The sequence below is a fragment of the Tasmannia lanceolata genome, unplaced genomic scaffold (genome assembly GCF_043159265.1).
Source record: "Tasmannia lanceolata isolate RefF3 unplaced genomic scaffold, GAP_Taslan_0.1 ptg000015l, whole genome shotgun sequence".
In the NCBI taxonomy this organism is placed as follows: domain Eukaryota; kingdom Viridiplantae; phylum Streptophyta; class Magnoliopsida; order Canellales; family Winteraceae; genus Tasmannia; species Tasmannia lanceolata.
Genome location: NW_027518692.1, coordinates 39,654,643 through 39,669,899, shown reverse-complemented (window position 1 = coordinate 39,669,899; position 15,257 = coordinate 39,654,643). Strand labels below are relative to the sequence as shown.

Below are 15,257 nucleotides of genomic sequence, written 5' to 3'. Positions count from 1 at the left end.
TCTATAGATCTTCAGATTGTAACACTACTAATGGACACACCTATCTTAATGTGGAAGTGAGGCCACTCTCTGTGAGATTAGGTTGATCTGTCTCCTCTCTCTCTCTCTCACACACACACACACTCAAGGTTTTAAATTTTGGTTTCGGTTTCGGTTGCCACAGAAATGGGAGCGTTTCGGCTTCGGATGGAAATTTCGGTGGAAATCCTTAACATCACAGAAACGTATAGAAACACATGCAAATGATTTAAGTTTAAGATGAAACTTCAGGAAATGCTAGAAAAAACACAAATATATAGAAACCATCACATAAGCAAGACAACCATCCATAGGGATTTAACAACATCGAACGCCTAGTGACATGTGTTGTCGCAAAAGTTCGAAAACTCAGTATATACCACATTTCACATGTAATTCATATTCATATACATACCTATACAAAATACATACAGCATATTTCACATGCAATTCATACAAATAAAATTATGTAATACATGTTAGAATGGAGAATGGATAACAGAAGTGAGGAGGAAGAAGAAGAGTGAGAGAGAAGATGATGAGATTCTCCACTAAGGAGCTCTCCCATGTAATGATGTATATAGAGACCAAAATAGGGCAACATAGTACAAAGACTATAATACCCCTCACTTATACACGTAATGACCAAAATGCCCTTACACTCTTCAACACTCCCCCTCAAGCTGGAGTGTATATACTATGGAACTCCAGCTTGCTACAAAGAAAACTACAACCAACAACTAAAACAGACCATACAACAGAAAAGGTACAATAAGCTCATACACAGCCACAGTAAATAGAATGGCATGCTCAATGGCCACCAAAGATAACAGCTCCCCCCGAATCAGCACGACGGCGAGAGCGATCACAACAGGGCCTCCCCCTAAATCAAAGCACGACGAACAAATCCGCATACCAACGAGCAATGGAGGCGCCTCGGCAGGAAATAACAATGATCCTCGAACAAAATAAGCACGCCAAAGGCGCGCACACGAGCAACGACGAAGCACCACGAGTAGATATCAGCTGAACAACACATCGTCATGAGAAGAACCACCAACCAACGACGATCAACCAACCAACAGGGCGATATAAAGATTAGCCCACCACAACAACCAACCAACGACGGCCACATAGCACGTCGCCCGGAAGAAACAACAACAAGGCCAAAAGCAACGCTAACGATAGGGCATATAGCCCCAACAACGCCAAGGCCGAAAGCAACGCTAACGACCGGACATATAGCCCCAACAACGACAAGACCGAAAGCAATACTAACGACTGAGCATATAGCCCCAACAAATGGATTGCAACGCAAACCACTGCAACCACAACAAAGGCGTAAAACTACGCCTAGCAACTACACTCACTATGTAGAAGCATCAACAACATGACTCGCAAAGCGAGTCCACCAACAACCAACAACCAACCACAACAACCAACAACAAACCAACCAACCCAACCAATGAACCAACCAAGAACCAACATCCAACTACAACCAACCAAACACTAACCAATCACCAACAACAAGCCAACCAACTCAACCAACGATGATAACAAACCGACCACAACCAACTAACCAACAACTAAACAACAACCACTATGATATCAACCACGATCAATCCAACCGACAAACCAACAACAAAGGCACAAACACAACCAACCAACAATGAACACACACCAACAAACAACCAAACAACCCTTGTCCACCAACAAACCAACAACCAAACAACCAACTAAAAGACTACTAACAAAGACAACACCAAGACAACAAGAAGCCAACACCAACACCTATATACTAACACAACTACATGATAACACTCCCCCTCAATTACCTCTTAAAAAAACACTCCCCCTCAAGTTGAAGATCGAATGCCTTCAACTTGCAACGAGGAAAAAAAAAGGACTTTCAACGTACGACACCTCTCCTAGAAAATTTATCAAACACTTAGTGTGCACCTTTGACATCAACACAAAGGATTTTCAAGGCTAGACACCTCTCTTAGACAATTAATCAAACACTTGGTGCGCACCTTTGACATCAACACAAAAGACATAGAAAACTATGGAAAGAACAAGACAACAACAAAACAAGGATGCAACACACTCCATCCATGGAACTACATGAGGGCTACAACACTCCCCCTCAAGTTGAGGCCGAAGGCCTTCAACTTGCAATAAAAAGACAACCTTAAACACTCAATATCCCTCTTGGACATTTTAACAAACACTTGCGTGGGCCTTTGATATAAGTACAAACGCCATAAGAAACAACGAATATAGAGGGATAGAACAAGAATTGGGATGGAGTAGAAGGGGGATGGGACTCAAAACATGAAAGAAAGAAAGAAATGATTTAAACCATAAAGAGAGGATAAAGAAACTAGAAAGAACCCAACAAGGAGATTTAGGGATTGAGAACTAAAAAAGAGAGAGATTTATGGATTTGGGACAAAAGAAAGAACAAGAAAGGAGCTTATGAATAAAAAAAAGGAAAAAAAAAATAATAGATAAAAGGGGAATCTTCTTTGGTTTTTTGTTCTTTTCTTTTTTTATTTTTTTTCTTTGAGAAATGGATGGATCTACAAATGGTACTGACAAGAGGATAGCGGTTCACAAGGTTGGGGTTTGAAGGTTATGGAGTTAGGGTTTAGAGAGGAGAAACCAAAAAAATGATTTTGGGTTTTACGGCAAATGAGAGGAGATGAGAATGGTTTAGGGTTTGGCGTAAGACGAGACGAGACGAGGGAGAGATGGCAGCGAGAGAGACGAGAGAGATGAAGATTGAAACTTGAAACTCTTCTTCTTCTTTCTTCCCTAAGGATCTTACTATTATACCATGTTACAAACTTACCGACTTCTCCAACTCCAAAAGCTAAGTTGTTGGAGAAAGGCATAATGTAACTTTTATACTTTAACATGTTAGAAACGTACCGACTTATCCAAAAGCTTAAGCTGTTGGAGAAAGGCATTATTTATCTTTGTACTTTAACACTCCCATGCACGTGTGGCCCACTTGGATGGTCCCACTTTGAGCTGACCATCGCATGTGGATTTTTGCTATCCGGGAGTTTTGAACTCGAGACCTTTGGCTCTGATACCATGTTAGAATGGAGAATGGATAAGAGAAGTAATAAGAAGAAGAGAGTGAGGGAGAAGATGGTGAGATTCTCCACTAAGGAGCTCTCCCATGTAATGATGTATATAGATCCTAAAATAGGGCAACATAATACAAAGACTACAATAACCCTCACTTATACACGTAATGACCAAAATGCCCTTACACTCTTCAACAATACATTGATATAGTATACCACAATACATTTATGATTTTGGTTTCGATATGCACTTCGGTTTCGAATGTGTTTGGGTGGGGATGGAAATGAAAACATTTTGGTCGTTTCGTGTCAGTTTCCGTGAAATTTAAAGTCATGCATACATTGTCTCTCACTGGAAAGATGAAATAAATTCTAAATAACAAAACGGGGGCAAAAAGAAACAGATACATACAATAAACTCTTAATTCAAGGTGTAAATAGAGAATCCGATGAAGGCATTGTTAAGGAACACATTTCTTTGGGAAGGATTGCTACCTTCTATGTGGTTTAGCCAGTGGAGATATCTCAATAGGATAGTCTAGAACAAAAGTAGGCTGAACAAGCCTTGGCTCAACAATAGTCTCAAACACCTAGTTTAAGATAGAAAACAAAGTTAACAAAGCAGCATATTTGAAAACAATAGTCTCAAACACCTAGATTAAGATAGAAAATAAAGCTAAGAAAGCAGCATATTTGAGCTAATCATGCTGGCATCACCAAATGGACAAGAAATTAAAAGATAACAATCAGCATATAATATCGTAAATAAATGTGGTGTATTTCAAGCAATCGGCTTTGAAATAGCATATGAAAATTGGATAACTAATTGAAATTTTTGTTTTGAAACTTTTAGTTAATATAACATGGATATAATAAAAACATATAAGAAAAAACAAAATGATAATTTCAATATGACAATGCCCTGTAGTGACGAAGAATCTACACATCAAAAAAGTTAACATAATCTGATAAATTAGCATGGAAGGAGTTACAGATAAAGGAAATGCCAAAAAAATTCTGTTATAAACTGCTTGAAAGATGGAAAGAGACAAAAAACATTTAAAAGGCATCTATGTGGCTGAAAACAGATTATTTGGGTCTACAAGCATGTATTTGATGAAGTAAAGTAAAATCACTTGAAGCAATTGCAGAAAAAGAAACGGAGGTACCTCTAAAATGCATGAAATTGTGAAATAAAAGAACACTGTAGTAATGGAAGGCAGAAAAACCAGAAAATAAAAAAGACAAAAAGTAAGTTCGTGAAGCATTCAAATACCTCAATCTTGCCCAAAATGGGTCTACAAAACATGCAGCAAAAGAAATAAAAAAACTTAGGAGAAAAGTTGTATCCTCAATCAAACTTCAAAATGCCTTAAATACGAACGTAGTTTGATCTGTAAAATGAGGCTTTGATCCTTGTTAGCTGGATCTGGATTTCGAGTGCCAAATAATCGAAATGCCCTTTTCCCCAGCATGTAAAAAGCCACAAATCTTGGATTTCTTTTTCTTGATCTTCCCCATCCTCACAGTTGATAAAAGAAGCACCATCCTTGTTCAGATGATCATTGCCTGCAAGATCTAAATCATCCTTCTCCACCTGATTTGGCCACACATCCACACCATCCTATTGTTTCTTATCAACTTTAACCCATCTCGACCCAGCTTGCATTGGTCCCTGTCATGGCCAATCTTGAAGCACTGTTTGCAATATATAGGGAGGTTTTCATATATTACCTACCGACACATTCCTTTGTTATTAGAAATCCCCACCCCAACACTATCAGGCAGATTCAACAATAGATCAACCCCCACAAACAGCCTTGCTACATCGATTCTCGTCCCCTGAATCATGCCAGTGGATATGTAGCAAATTTCCGATCAGACCCTGATGGATTTGATCATATCTTCATTGTAAAAAAATAGAGGCAAGGCAGACAGAGAAATCAAACAAGGGACCAGTGACGATTCATGGCCTGCCTAAAAAACTGGACTCCATCTCATGAATCTGAAGAGATAGCCATCAATATAGCATAAATATTTCAACCAAACTGTTAGGAAGTCTCTTTTGTTGATAGAAGTAGGTAGATGTCTCTGATCAAAAGAGCTAATCACGAAATCATCATGGAGATGGATACACTTCCTCATCTTCCCTTTAATCGCAAACATATGAGGTCCATCGTAAGAGCATTTGGCAATGGTTGCCAATCTGAAAGGATCCTCTCCTTTTCAGATTTCTTCATAGCTGAAGAACACCATCGGTTCACCAAGAGTTTCTTAACCCAAATCTACACCTCATGGAGGAACAAATGTGTTGTCAACAGCTACATAGCTTAACCCCAGATAGGGGAGACTCCTTTGGAGGATCCATGGACAAACGGACAAGAAAGCAGATCCAAAACGAAGAAGATTGAAAGGAACCTTAGACTTCCAACGCCTTTTTCCTTTTGCTACCACCTAAATCAAGACGCCCAAATCTACACTTAAAAAGTCATTATCTATCAAAGAAAATAATAGACAAAACCATAGTTTCCAGTGCAGCAAGCGAAGGCTCACGGCAAGGTGAGACGCAGTTAGTGTGAATGGTCGGGGAAGGACGATGGGAAGCAATAGGGGAAAGCAATGGGGAAGTGTGAAGGGAAGCAACGCGAAAGATAAATAACGCCTTTCTCCAACACCTTAAGCTTTTGGAGAAGTTGGTAAGTTAACATGGCATCAGAGCCGAAGGTCTCAAGTCCAAACCTCCCGGATAGCAAATATCCACATGCGATGGTTGGCCCAAAGTGGGACCCCATGTGCCACGTGTTTGCCAAGTGGGCCATACATGCGGGGGAGTGTTAAAGTATAAAAGATAAATAACGCCTTTCTCCAACAGCTTAAGCTTTTGGAGAAGTTGGTAAGTTAACAGGCATGATATAATTTCTGAATTTTTAAATTTGGCAAAAACCCCCATCATTTGGAAGTTACGATTATGACCCCGACCGAAATGACCAAGGTCGGATTTTGTATTAGAACCGGAAAGTTGACTTTTCATCCTTTTAGACTTGGCTCTTGAAAATATTTTTAATAAGGGTTTTACTAACAGGTGCCCTTAGGGCACTCGTTAAGGTGCATTGGGAAAGGAATTTTACATGTGTTTTGATGAAAATGACTCGAAACATTTGTAAAATTTTCAAACGATGTGAAAAATGATTGAAAAATATTTGAAAAATGACTCAAAACATTTGTAAAATTCCTTTCTCAATGCACCTTAACGTAAGGGCACTCGTTAGCAAAACCATATTAATAAATCCAAATGGGGGGTATTTCCCTATTTACGTGTAAATCTTAAAGTAAATGGACATCTACTTAAATGACTTTACAGGTAAATACCCCGTTCCCTGTATTACTCGTGTTCTTTATTAGAGAACTAAAGAGGTAAAAGGAAGAGAAGAATGGAATGAAATCCTGAACAATTCCAAAAAGCCTGAAATGTGAATCCCTAAGGACCCGAAACGCCCTTCCCCAAACACGGAAACTGGTTTCCCAGTGTTGAATAATGTATCAGGGTAGTTTAGACATTACTTGTAGTAGTTAGGGGTATTGTAGTCATTATACTTTGTTGCCCTAGTTTGGGCCTATATATACATCATATTCATGAGGAGCTCCCTAGTGGAGACTCTCCATCCTTCACTCCTCAACATGGTATCAGAGCAAAGATTCTAAGAAAGAGGAAAGAAAAAAGAGTCCATCTCTCTCTCTCTCTCTCTCTCTCTCTCTCTCTCTCTCTCTCTCTCTCTCTCTCTAAGCCACTAAATCCAGTTTTGGGTTACCTCAAACCCCAAATCTCAATCCAACTCTCTCCCTTTCGAAGAAATCTTCTTCCCAAATTCCTTTTTGGCTCTCCACTCAAAACTCTCAATCCCAACTCACAATCCCAAATCCCCTTCTGGGCCATACTTTCTGCCACCATCCCATTTGGGGAAGCCAAATGGCTCCCAATACACCCAATCTCACCTCCAAATCTCTGTTTTTCTCTCTTTTCTATATTGTTTGGCTTCTATTCTTTTGTATTTGTGTAGATCTACTTCCCAAAAAACGTGTTGTGTGGTTTTCTTGTTCTTGTCTTGTTGTCATCTCTTTGTTTTTCTCTCTCTTTCTTTGCTTTCATGGCCTTTGGGTTGTTCTTCAAGTCGCACACCAAGTGTTCGATGAAATGTCTGAGGGAGTAGTGGTGCCTTGATTGTCTTCTTTTAGTTGCAAGTTGAAGGTATTTGACCTTCAACTTGAGGGGGAGTGTTCTTATGATGTTCTCATGTAGTTCTTTGTGCCTTTTCTTGGTGGAGTGTTGTTATGTTATTGTCTTCTTGGGGACTGTTGCTATGTTGTTATGTTGTCTTTTCTTGAGGGAGAGTATTATCGTCTTCTTTATGTCTTCTCTTTATGTTATTTGTTCGTCCCCTTGGTGATTATTATCTTCTTTCTTGTTTTCATGTCTTGTTTTTATGTCTTTTCGTGTTGTCTGGCTTTATACCATATTTCTTCGTTTGTCTTGATATTGTCCTCCTTGTCTTGTCATCTCCGGGCTCATGTAGTTTCGCTCGAGAGGAAGTGTTATTGTGCTTCCTAGTCGGTCTTTGTCTTCTTGGTTTTATGCCTTATCCCCTCTTTTCCGAGCGATGGCGTCCCCATCGTTGGTCGGCTCCTTTTTCAGGCGACGATGTTCATGCCGTCGACCTTGTCTCCAGACGATAGTTTCCCCATCGTTGGTTGGTTATCTTCTCCCTCCTTTTCCGGGCGATAGCTTCCATATCCATCGTTGGTCGGCTCTCTTACAGGCGACGGTCTTTTCCCGTCGACCTCTCTTTTTCGGACGATAGTTTCCCCATCGTTAATCGGCTCTTTTCAAGCGACGATGTTCGTGCCATCGACCTAGTCTCCAAACAATGGTTTCCCCATCGTTGGTTAGTCTATCTTTTCCCTCATTTTCTTCTTGTCTTCAGGCGATGATGTTCATGCTATCGACCTTGTCACAGACGATGGTTTCCCCATCGTTGGTTGGTTATCTTCTCTATCTCTTCTTCTCTCCAAGCGACGGTTTCCTCGTTGACCTTGCCTCCGATAGTTTCCCCATCAGTGGTTATCTTCTATTGGCGTGGTGCTGCTTAGCTGGTGTTCCTGCTCGTGGAGTTTCGCCATTGCTCACATGCACACATTTGGTGTGCCTTTTTTGCTCGATGGATTGTTGTTATTCCCCTGCCGATGTGCACAGTTCAATCCTTTGTGGTTCTAGACTTATATACCGGGTTCTCATCCAGAAGGAGACCCGGTTGTGACTGCTCTCGTCGTAGTGCTACCTCAGGGGGAGTTGTTCCTTTTTTGTGGCCGCTGATCTCGAGGACCGTACTCTCATGGTGGCTATTATCTTTTGTTATGCCTTCCTTATGTATTCACCACACCAGCTTGATGAGTGTTATACCAAGCTGGCTGTGTGTATGAGATTATGTACTTTTTATTATTTTTAGTTGTTTGTTGTAGTTTTCTTTGTACCAAGCTGGACTTCCATATCATATACACTTTAGCCTGAGGGGGAGAGTTTTTTTTTTTTTTTTTTTTTGAACGGTAGCAGGTTTCATTAATAATAGGCGAACTGAGTAAGTACACCCCAAGGAAAAACATTAGAAACCAAAAATACAAAGCAAAAGAAGAAAAAATTACACCCCACTTGTGGAGGAAGGAAATCAAAGAGCTCTAGACTCTGTTTGTCCACTCCCTCCTTAGCTAATCTATCTGCACTTCCATTTGCCGATCTTCTTACATGCATGAAAGGTAAGGAAACACCATTCATCCTATCACGGATCTCATCAAAAAATTGTGTGAATCTCCAAGTGGAGGTAGGAGAGCCTCTAAGCTATCTGATGACATTAAGATTCTCTCCCTCTACTATTACTTTACCCAGGAGATCCCTATGAAGTTGAAGAATCCCCTGGTGAGCAGCTCTAACTTCTGCTTCGCTCGCATCTGTTACCCCAATAGATCCAAAAAAGGCCCAAATGACTTCACACCCTTGTAATCCCTTAGAATACCACCTATACCTACTGGCCCCGGATTTCCCATACTAGCCCCATCAAAATTGAGCTTTAGCAAACCTTGAGATGGAACCTACCACTATTGCACGATAGAGGGTCTATTCTCTGTACTGAAACAAATCTCCTTCCACCCCTCCCATAATGAATAAGCAGGAACAAATTGAAACAAGGTAAGGGATTTAGCCCAAGCTATAGTTAAAGCGGTGACTTTGATAAAGAGAAAGTGTGATGGTTTAGAGACCCCCTCAAAAACTCCAGCATTCCTTTCTTTCCATAGAGACCAAAGAACTTTCCCTCTTTTCTTCCATGGGACCACTGACCAATTTTCGAATAACCCTTCAATTGTGAATGGGAATACCCATGAGATACCAAATCTGGACAGGATGCCACTCCACACCTCTCTGACCACACTGCAATGCATAAAAATATGATCCACAGATTCCCCAGCCGCTATGCATAGTGCACAATGGTCAACTATCAACATCCTGCGACCTCTATGAAAGTCCATCGTCTGGATCCAGTTTCGCAGAGCAGCCCAACTGAAAGTACAAACACTTGGCAGGGCTTGGATCTTCCAAACCTTAGCTTCAATAGGAGACACAAGACTAGGCACCAGATGATTGTAGAAAGATTTAGCTAAAAAGACCCCGGTAGAATCCCAAATCCATACTCTCTTATCCACCCCTGGGAAACTGATGTAGCAACCCTCAAGCATTTCCAACAATCTTCCCACTGAATTCAATTCCCTGTCAAAGAAATTCCTTCTAAAAGTCGGCTTCAAGATTACCCTCCCGCCTTATCTCTCAAAAGACTCCTTTACCATGGCATCCTTACAGGCAGCAGCTACAAACAGATTCGAGAAAATCTCTTTTAGAGGAACAAGAGAGCACCAACTCACATGCCAAAAACTAATTATGTCGCCCGATTAAACTCTGTATCTGATTCCTTGATTAAAGCTATGACTTATTTGCATTATATCCCGTCAAATAGTTGCTCCTTTTTTGCTAAAAGAATCTTTAGGTTTCCAATTACCAGGCTCTGCTCCATACTTGTTCATAATTACCTTTGCCCATAATGTGATTGCTCTTTCCCAAACCTCCACGGCCATTTTCCCAGCAAAGACTGGTTAACTACCTTTATCTTTCTAATGCCCAAACCACCACCTTTGATAGATCTACAAACATCATCCCACCTTACTAATGGAATTCCTTTTTTCCTTCCTTCCGACCCTCCTCCCCACAAAAATCTCTTTTGAATCTTTTCTACGCATTTCAAAACACTTCTAGGGCATTTGAACAAAGACAACTGGTAAATCGGAATATTCGACAAAACAGCTTGAGGGGGAGTGTTGAATAATGTATTAGGGTTGTTTAGACATTACTTGTAGTAGTTGGGGGTATTGTGGTCATTGTACATTGTTGCCCTAGTTTGGGCCTATATATACATCATATTCATGAGGAGCTCCCTAGTGGAGACTCTCCATCCTTCCCTCATCTTATTCTTCCTATCCTCTAACCATAATCTCATTTCTAACACCCAAGAAATGGGAAGCGTGCTTCCCCACATTTTGGGAATCGTTCCGTTTCCCGTTGCAGAAACGCACTTCCCAAGAAGTTGGATAAAACATTATACTGGTAGTGTCACTAAATTATATTAAAATGTATTAGATCCTATGACATTGTTTTTAGTTTGCATCTCGCACAAAGATGTGATGAGTCTAAATGAGGGATGAGTCCTGGCTCAAACATTAATCTGTCGATGACCATGAAGAGTCTAAAAGTGGCAGCAAGGCGAAGTTTTTGAATCAAAGGTAAGCCAAAAGAAGCAATGGATATATTTTATTCATAACATCTCAGGTTCAAATATCCACACTAGCAAGAGATCGAAATATTGATGACTAAGGTGCAGCTATTGGAGGGGGTTGAGCCTCTAGCTCAATTGGTAAAGACGTATGTTCTTTCACCTTGAGGTCGGGGGTTCGATCCCAGTTTACCAATAAAAAAACTATTGTTTAGTTACTTGTACATTTCAGGAGTCCTTAGATGAACAACAATGTAATTCTATAAATGTTGTCTAGTAGCTGTGCAGCTTCAGCATGTTTGAGCAGTGTAAATAATAATGCAGACACACAGTAACCATAGCCCACTTAACCTAGTTGCAGGTATAGATGTATAGTACTCTTTCAGGAAAAAGCAAGCATACATTGGAACTAATATTGACAAAGAAAGTACCTAGTCCAGGAGTAATATGATATATGCAACATTAAAATAGAGAGGAGATTGAACTAAGATGAACAAAAATTGAAGCACGTTACCTTAAAAATTACTGAAAATGCAATGATCAAGAAGTGTTACCTCATTAAGGACATGGCCTACAGATGGGCATGTTTCAATGGAAAAGTTATCCTTGTTGTCCTGATCATTCCCAAGTATCTTAAAAGCAATATCTTTAGCGGCTTTGACATCGGTGCCCAGATCACTAAAGTTGACTCCAGTGGCTTCTTTGACCAGATTATGCATGGTTTCTCTCCTCCATGGTCTTTCAAGACATATTTCCGTTCCCTGAAAGTCAAACAATAGGGTCCAGTTTAACAGGTGACAAGCACAGAACATCCCAGATTTTCAGATACATAGAAGAATTAACCATAATGTTATGACAATTAAAGCTTTATGGAGTAATATTAGTGAAATTGAACTCTTAATCATATTATTGCTTGTGTGTTTCTGAAGTATACTGATCTGTGCTGTCGACATTAAGAAGCCATCATAAGCCATGCACTTGAAAATAAGCTCGTATGTTGTTTGTATTTAGTGATATCATGTCCCAAGCCTGGCCCATGACAGCTCTATGACTTACTACTGAACCATATAGGCATTCATTCATTCCCACATACATCAGTACTTAACTCATGTATAATGAAAAACAGATGCACTTGACGAGCTAGTACCCACAGTAATATCTCCACATTACGAACATAGGTATATAACTATATATAGTACATATACAAGGACCGGATGGCAAAGAAGGTATAACTCAAGCATAAAAGCAATCATTTTATTTCAGGACTCAAAATTACAAAGAAATTAAAAATAATGGGACCCCTCCCTCATGTGTGTGTGCGTGGGTGTGTCGGGGGGAGGAGGGATTTGCTAGGGACCATCACAGAAGACATTTCATGGCTGGGCTGTTGCATGTGAGAGCAGCCACCTCAAGCGCACAACCATGCTTTTGATAATGGGACGACTCACTAGTAATTTGATATGCATTGAATTATAATACATGTGTGATAGTGCATACAACTAGGTTTTTGATGTTGTTAAACCATTATGGGTTTTTTTTTTTTTTTTTTTTTTTTTTGCTTATGTGATCATTTTTAGTGTGTAGTTGTGCTTATTCTAAGCCCTTATCTTTTTACGCTAGTTATGGATGAGCTTACGGAGGGTATCCAGGATGAGGTGTCGTGGTGTATGTCATTTGCAGATGACATAGTATTAAGTGACGAAACCAAAGCAGGAGTAAATGCTAAGTTAGAGTTATGGAGAACTACTTTGGAATCCAAAGGTTTTAGACTGAGTACGACTGAGACAGAGTATATGGAGTGCAACTTTAGTAATGTAAGGAGGCGGGACGATGATGTAGTAAATATGACTGGACAGGAGGTACCTAAGAGGGATATCTTTCACTATCTTGGTTCAATTCTACATAAGGAAGGAGAGACTGAAGAGGATGTTAGCCATAGAATAAGAGCAGGTTGGTTGAATTGGAAGCTCGTCTCAGGAGTTCTATGTGACCGTAAAATCCCTACCAAGTTGAAGGGAAAGTTTTATAAGACAGTTGTGAGGCCAGCAATGGTTGTACGGCTCAGAATGTTGGGCCACCAAGAAGCAGCATGTGTATAAGATGAGTGTAGCAGAGATGCGAATGCTTAGATGGATGTGCGGCCACATAAGGTAGATAGAATTCAAAATGAAGACATTCGTAAAAAGGTGGGGGTGGCACTAATTGAGGAGAAGATGAGAGAGCACCGCCTAAGATGGTTTGGACATATCCAACGTAGGCCTTTGGATGCTCCGGTGAGAAGAGGCGACGTGCCAAGTTGATGGAGTAAAAAGAGGTCGGGGCAGACCGAAAACAACTTGGGTAGAAACAGTGAGGAAAGACTTGATAGCTAGGAATATAACAGAGAAGATGACCTTGGATAGGATAGAATGGAAGAAAATGATCCATGTAGAAGAACCCAACTAGAGCCAGGATTAGAGCCGGGTAGATTCCTTTCACCTTCTTCATGAAATTTTTCTAAAGGATTCATTTAGCCGACCCCAACTAGTTTGGGACAAAGGCTTTGTTAAGTTGAGTTGAGTTGAGTTGTGCTTATTCTAGCACTTTGAGAAGTTTCATCTTAAATGTCTATCATGTGCATACGTTTTCATAATTTTACAAGATTTCCACCAAAATTTTCATTTGAATTAGAAATGTTTACAATTCTATGCCAACCAAAACCAAAATTTAAAATATTGTACTGGGCTGGTCCACATATAGATCGACAATCCACTAGTGGCCGTCACAGATTTGTTAGAGGTAAACTTATTATTGGAAGAGAATGAAGCAATCTAATTTTCATAAGATTGAGTACAGAAGCATAACATCGCCCCAAAGCACGACAAGCTTATGAGGTTCTTTTGCTTCAAACTCTTCTTGTGGTGATGGGGGTGGACGTGAAGTACCTATGAAGTTACACTGTGACGGTCAAACATGGATTCGCATCACTTCTAGGCTAGTGTTTCAAAAGAGAACCTAGAATATTAAAGTGGGCTTCCATTCTGTATGAGAGAAGGACTACAAAGATGATTAATGTTCTATATGTCATCTGAAAAAGATCTTGCAAACATTTTCATAAGGATTCATGGGATTCCTTGCAAGTTGGGAGCATCATTGCCTTCTATGCTCCACCAAATTGTGTTGGTTTATATCATTTTAAGTTAAACGACTGACTGGAAAGAAATAGTATGATATTGTTTTCAGTAACACAACTTGCCAATTGTATGGGCATCTTGGAAAGAAGATGGGCAACGTTGATCAGGTAGGCAGCCACTAGTCACACCATTATGTGTCCCACCATGATCAAATGATCGACCCACTAATCATCACCTTGATCAAGAAGTTCCGAAGTCCAGTCAAGAAGTCTTACAATCATCTCTATATTATCACGGTGAGGACCAAAGAGCACAGTTTTATAATTCCACCGACATGTCGATTTCGGCTCGACTTTCTTGGGGACCAAAACTCAGACCGTCAAAGTTGGACCAAAGTTCGAAGATCGATTCCTTGCAGTGCACCGACATAACTAAAAATCCCATATATCCAGGAAATATTAATGTCATTGCAATAATAAAAAGGGTAAGTTGAAAAATAAAAGAAATAGCATGATCATCAACTTCCAAAACATTTGAAATATTTTTTTTAAAGGTAAAACATGTGAAATATCTATTGTTAGAATGAAACTTATTGTTCCAAATATGCACATCGTACATTACTAAGTGTTCGATCTTGTTAAACAATTATGGATGGTTGCCTTACGTGATTGAACACCGTAGGACATCAGCGAATGAAATGGCGGATCAACTTGCTAAAGGAGGTGTAGTACGAGATGAAATGCTTATTACCTTTTCAGCTGCAGCACTTGTTCAAGGTTCTCCACAGCCTTCTTAGGCCGGTTTTTTATACTCTAAATTACATGTAAATCCATCAGGATTGTTCTCTGTGTATTTGGGGACACCTTGTCCCCGTGGATGTATCTTCTTGGTTTTGGTTAATGAAATGTCAACTTTCAACTCAACTCAACAAAGCCTTTGTCCCAAACTAGTTGGGGTCGGTTAAATGAATCCTTTAGAAAAAATTTATAAAGAAGGTACAAGGAATCTACCCGGCTCTAATCCTGGTTCTAGTTGGGTTCTTCTACGTGGATCATTTTCTTCCATTCTATCATATCCAAGGTCATGTTCTCTGTTATGTTCCTAGCTATCAAGTCTTTCCCCAATGTTTCTACCAAAGTTGTTTTCGGTCTGCCCCTACCACT

At 40.0% G+C, this 15,257-nt stretch overlaps 1 protein-coding gene across 3 annotated transcripts in view; it reads right to left on the bottom strand.

Moving 5' to 3' along the window:
- OVA5 (Lysyl-tRNA synthetase, class II) overlaps positions 1-15,257 on the bottom strand; it is a 64,075-nt gene that overhangs the window by 20,693 nt on the left and 28,125 nt on the right. For all 3 annotated transcript variants that reach the window (XM_077355952.1, XM_077355953.1, XM_077355954.1), the window contains exons 10-11: positions 11,536-11,742; positions 3,612-3,706 (exon numbers count right to left, since the gene is read on the bottom strand). In XM_077355952.1, coding sequence (XP_077212067.1) covers positions 3,612-3,706; positions 11,536-11,742 — 302 coding nt within the window. The remainder of the gene's footprint in view (positions 1-3,611; positions 3,707-11,535; positions 11,743-15,257) is intronic.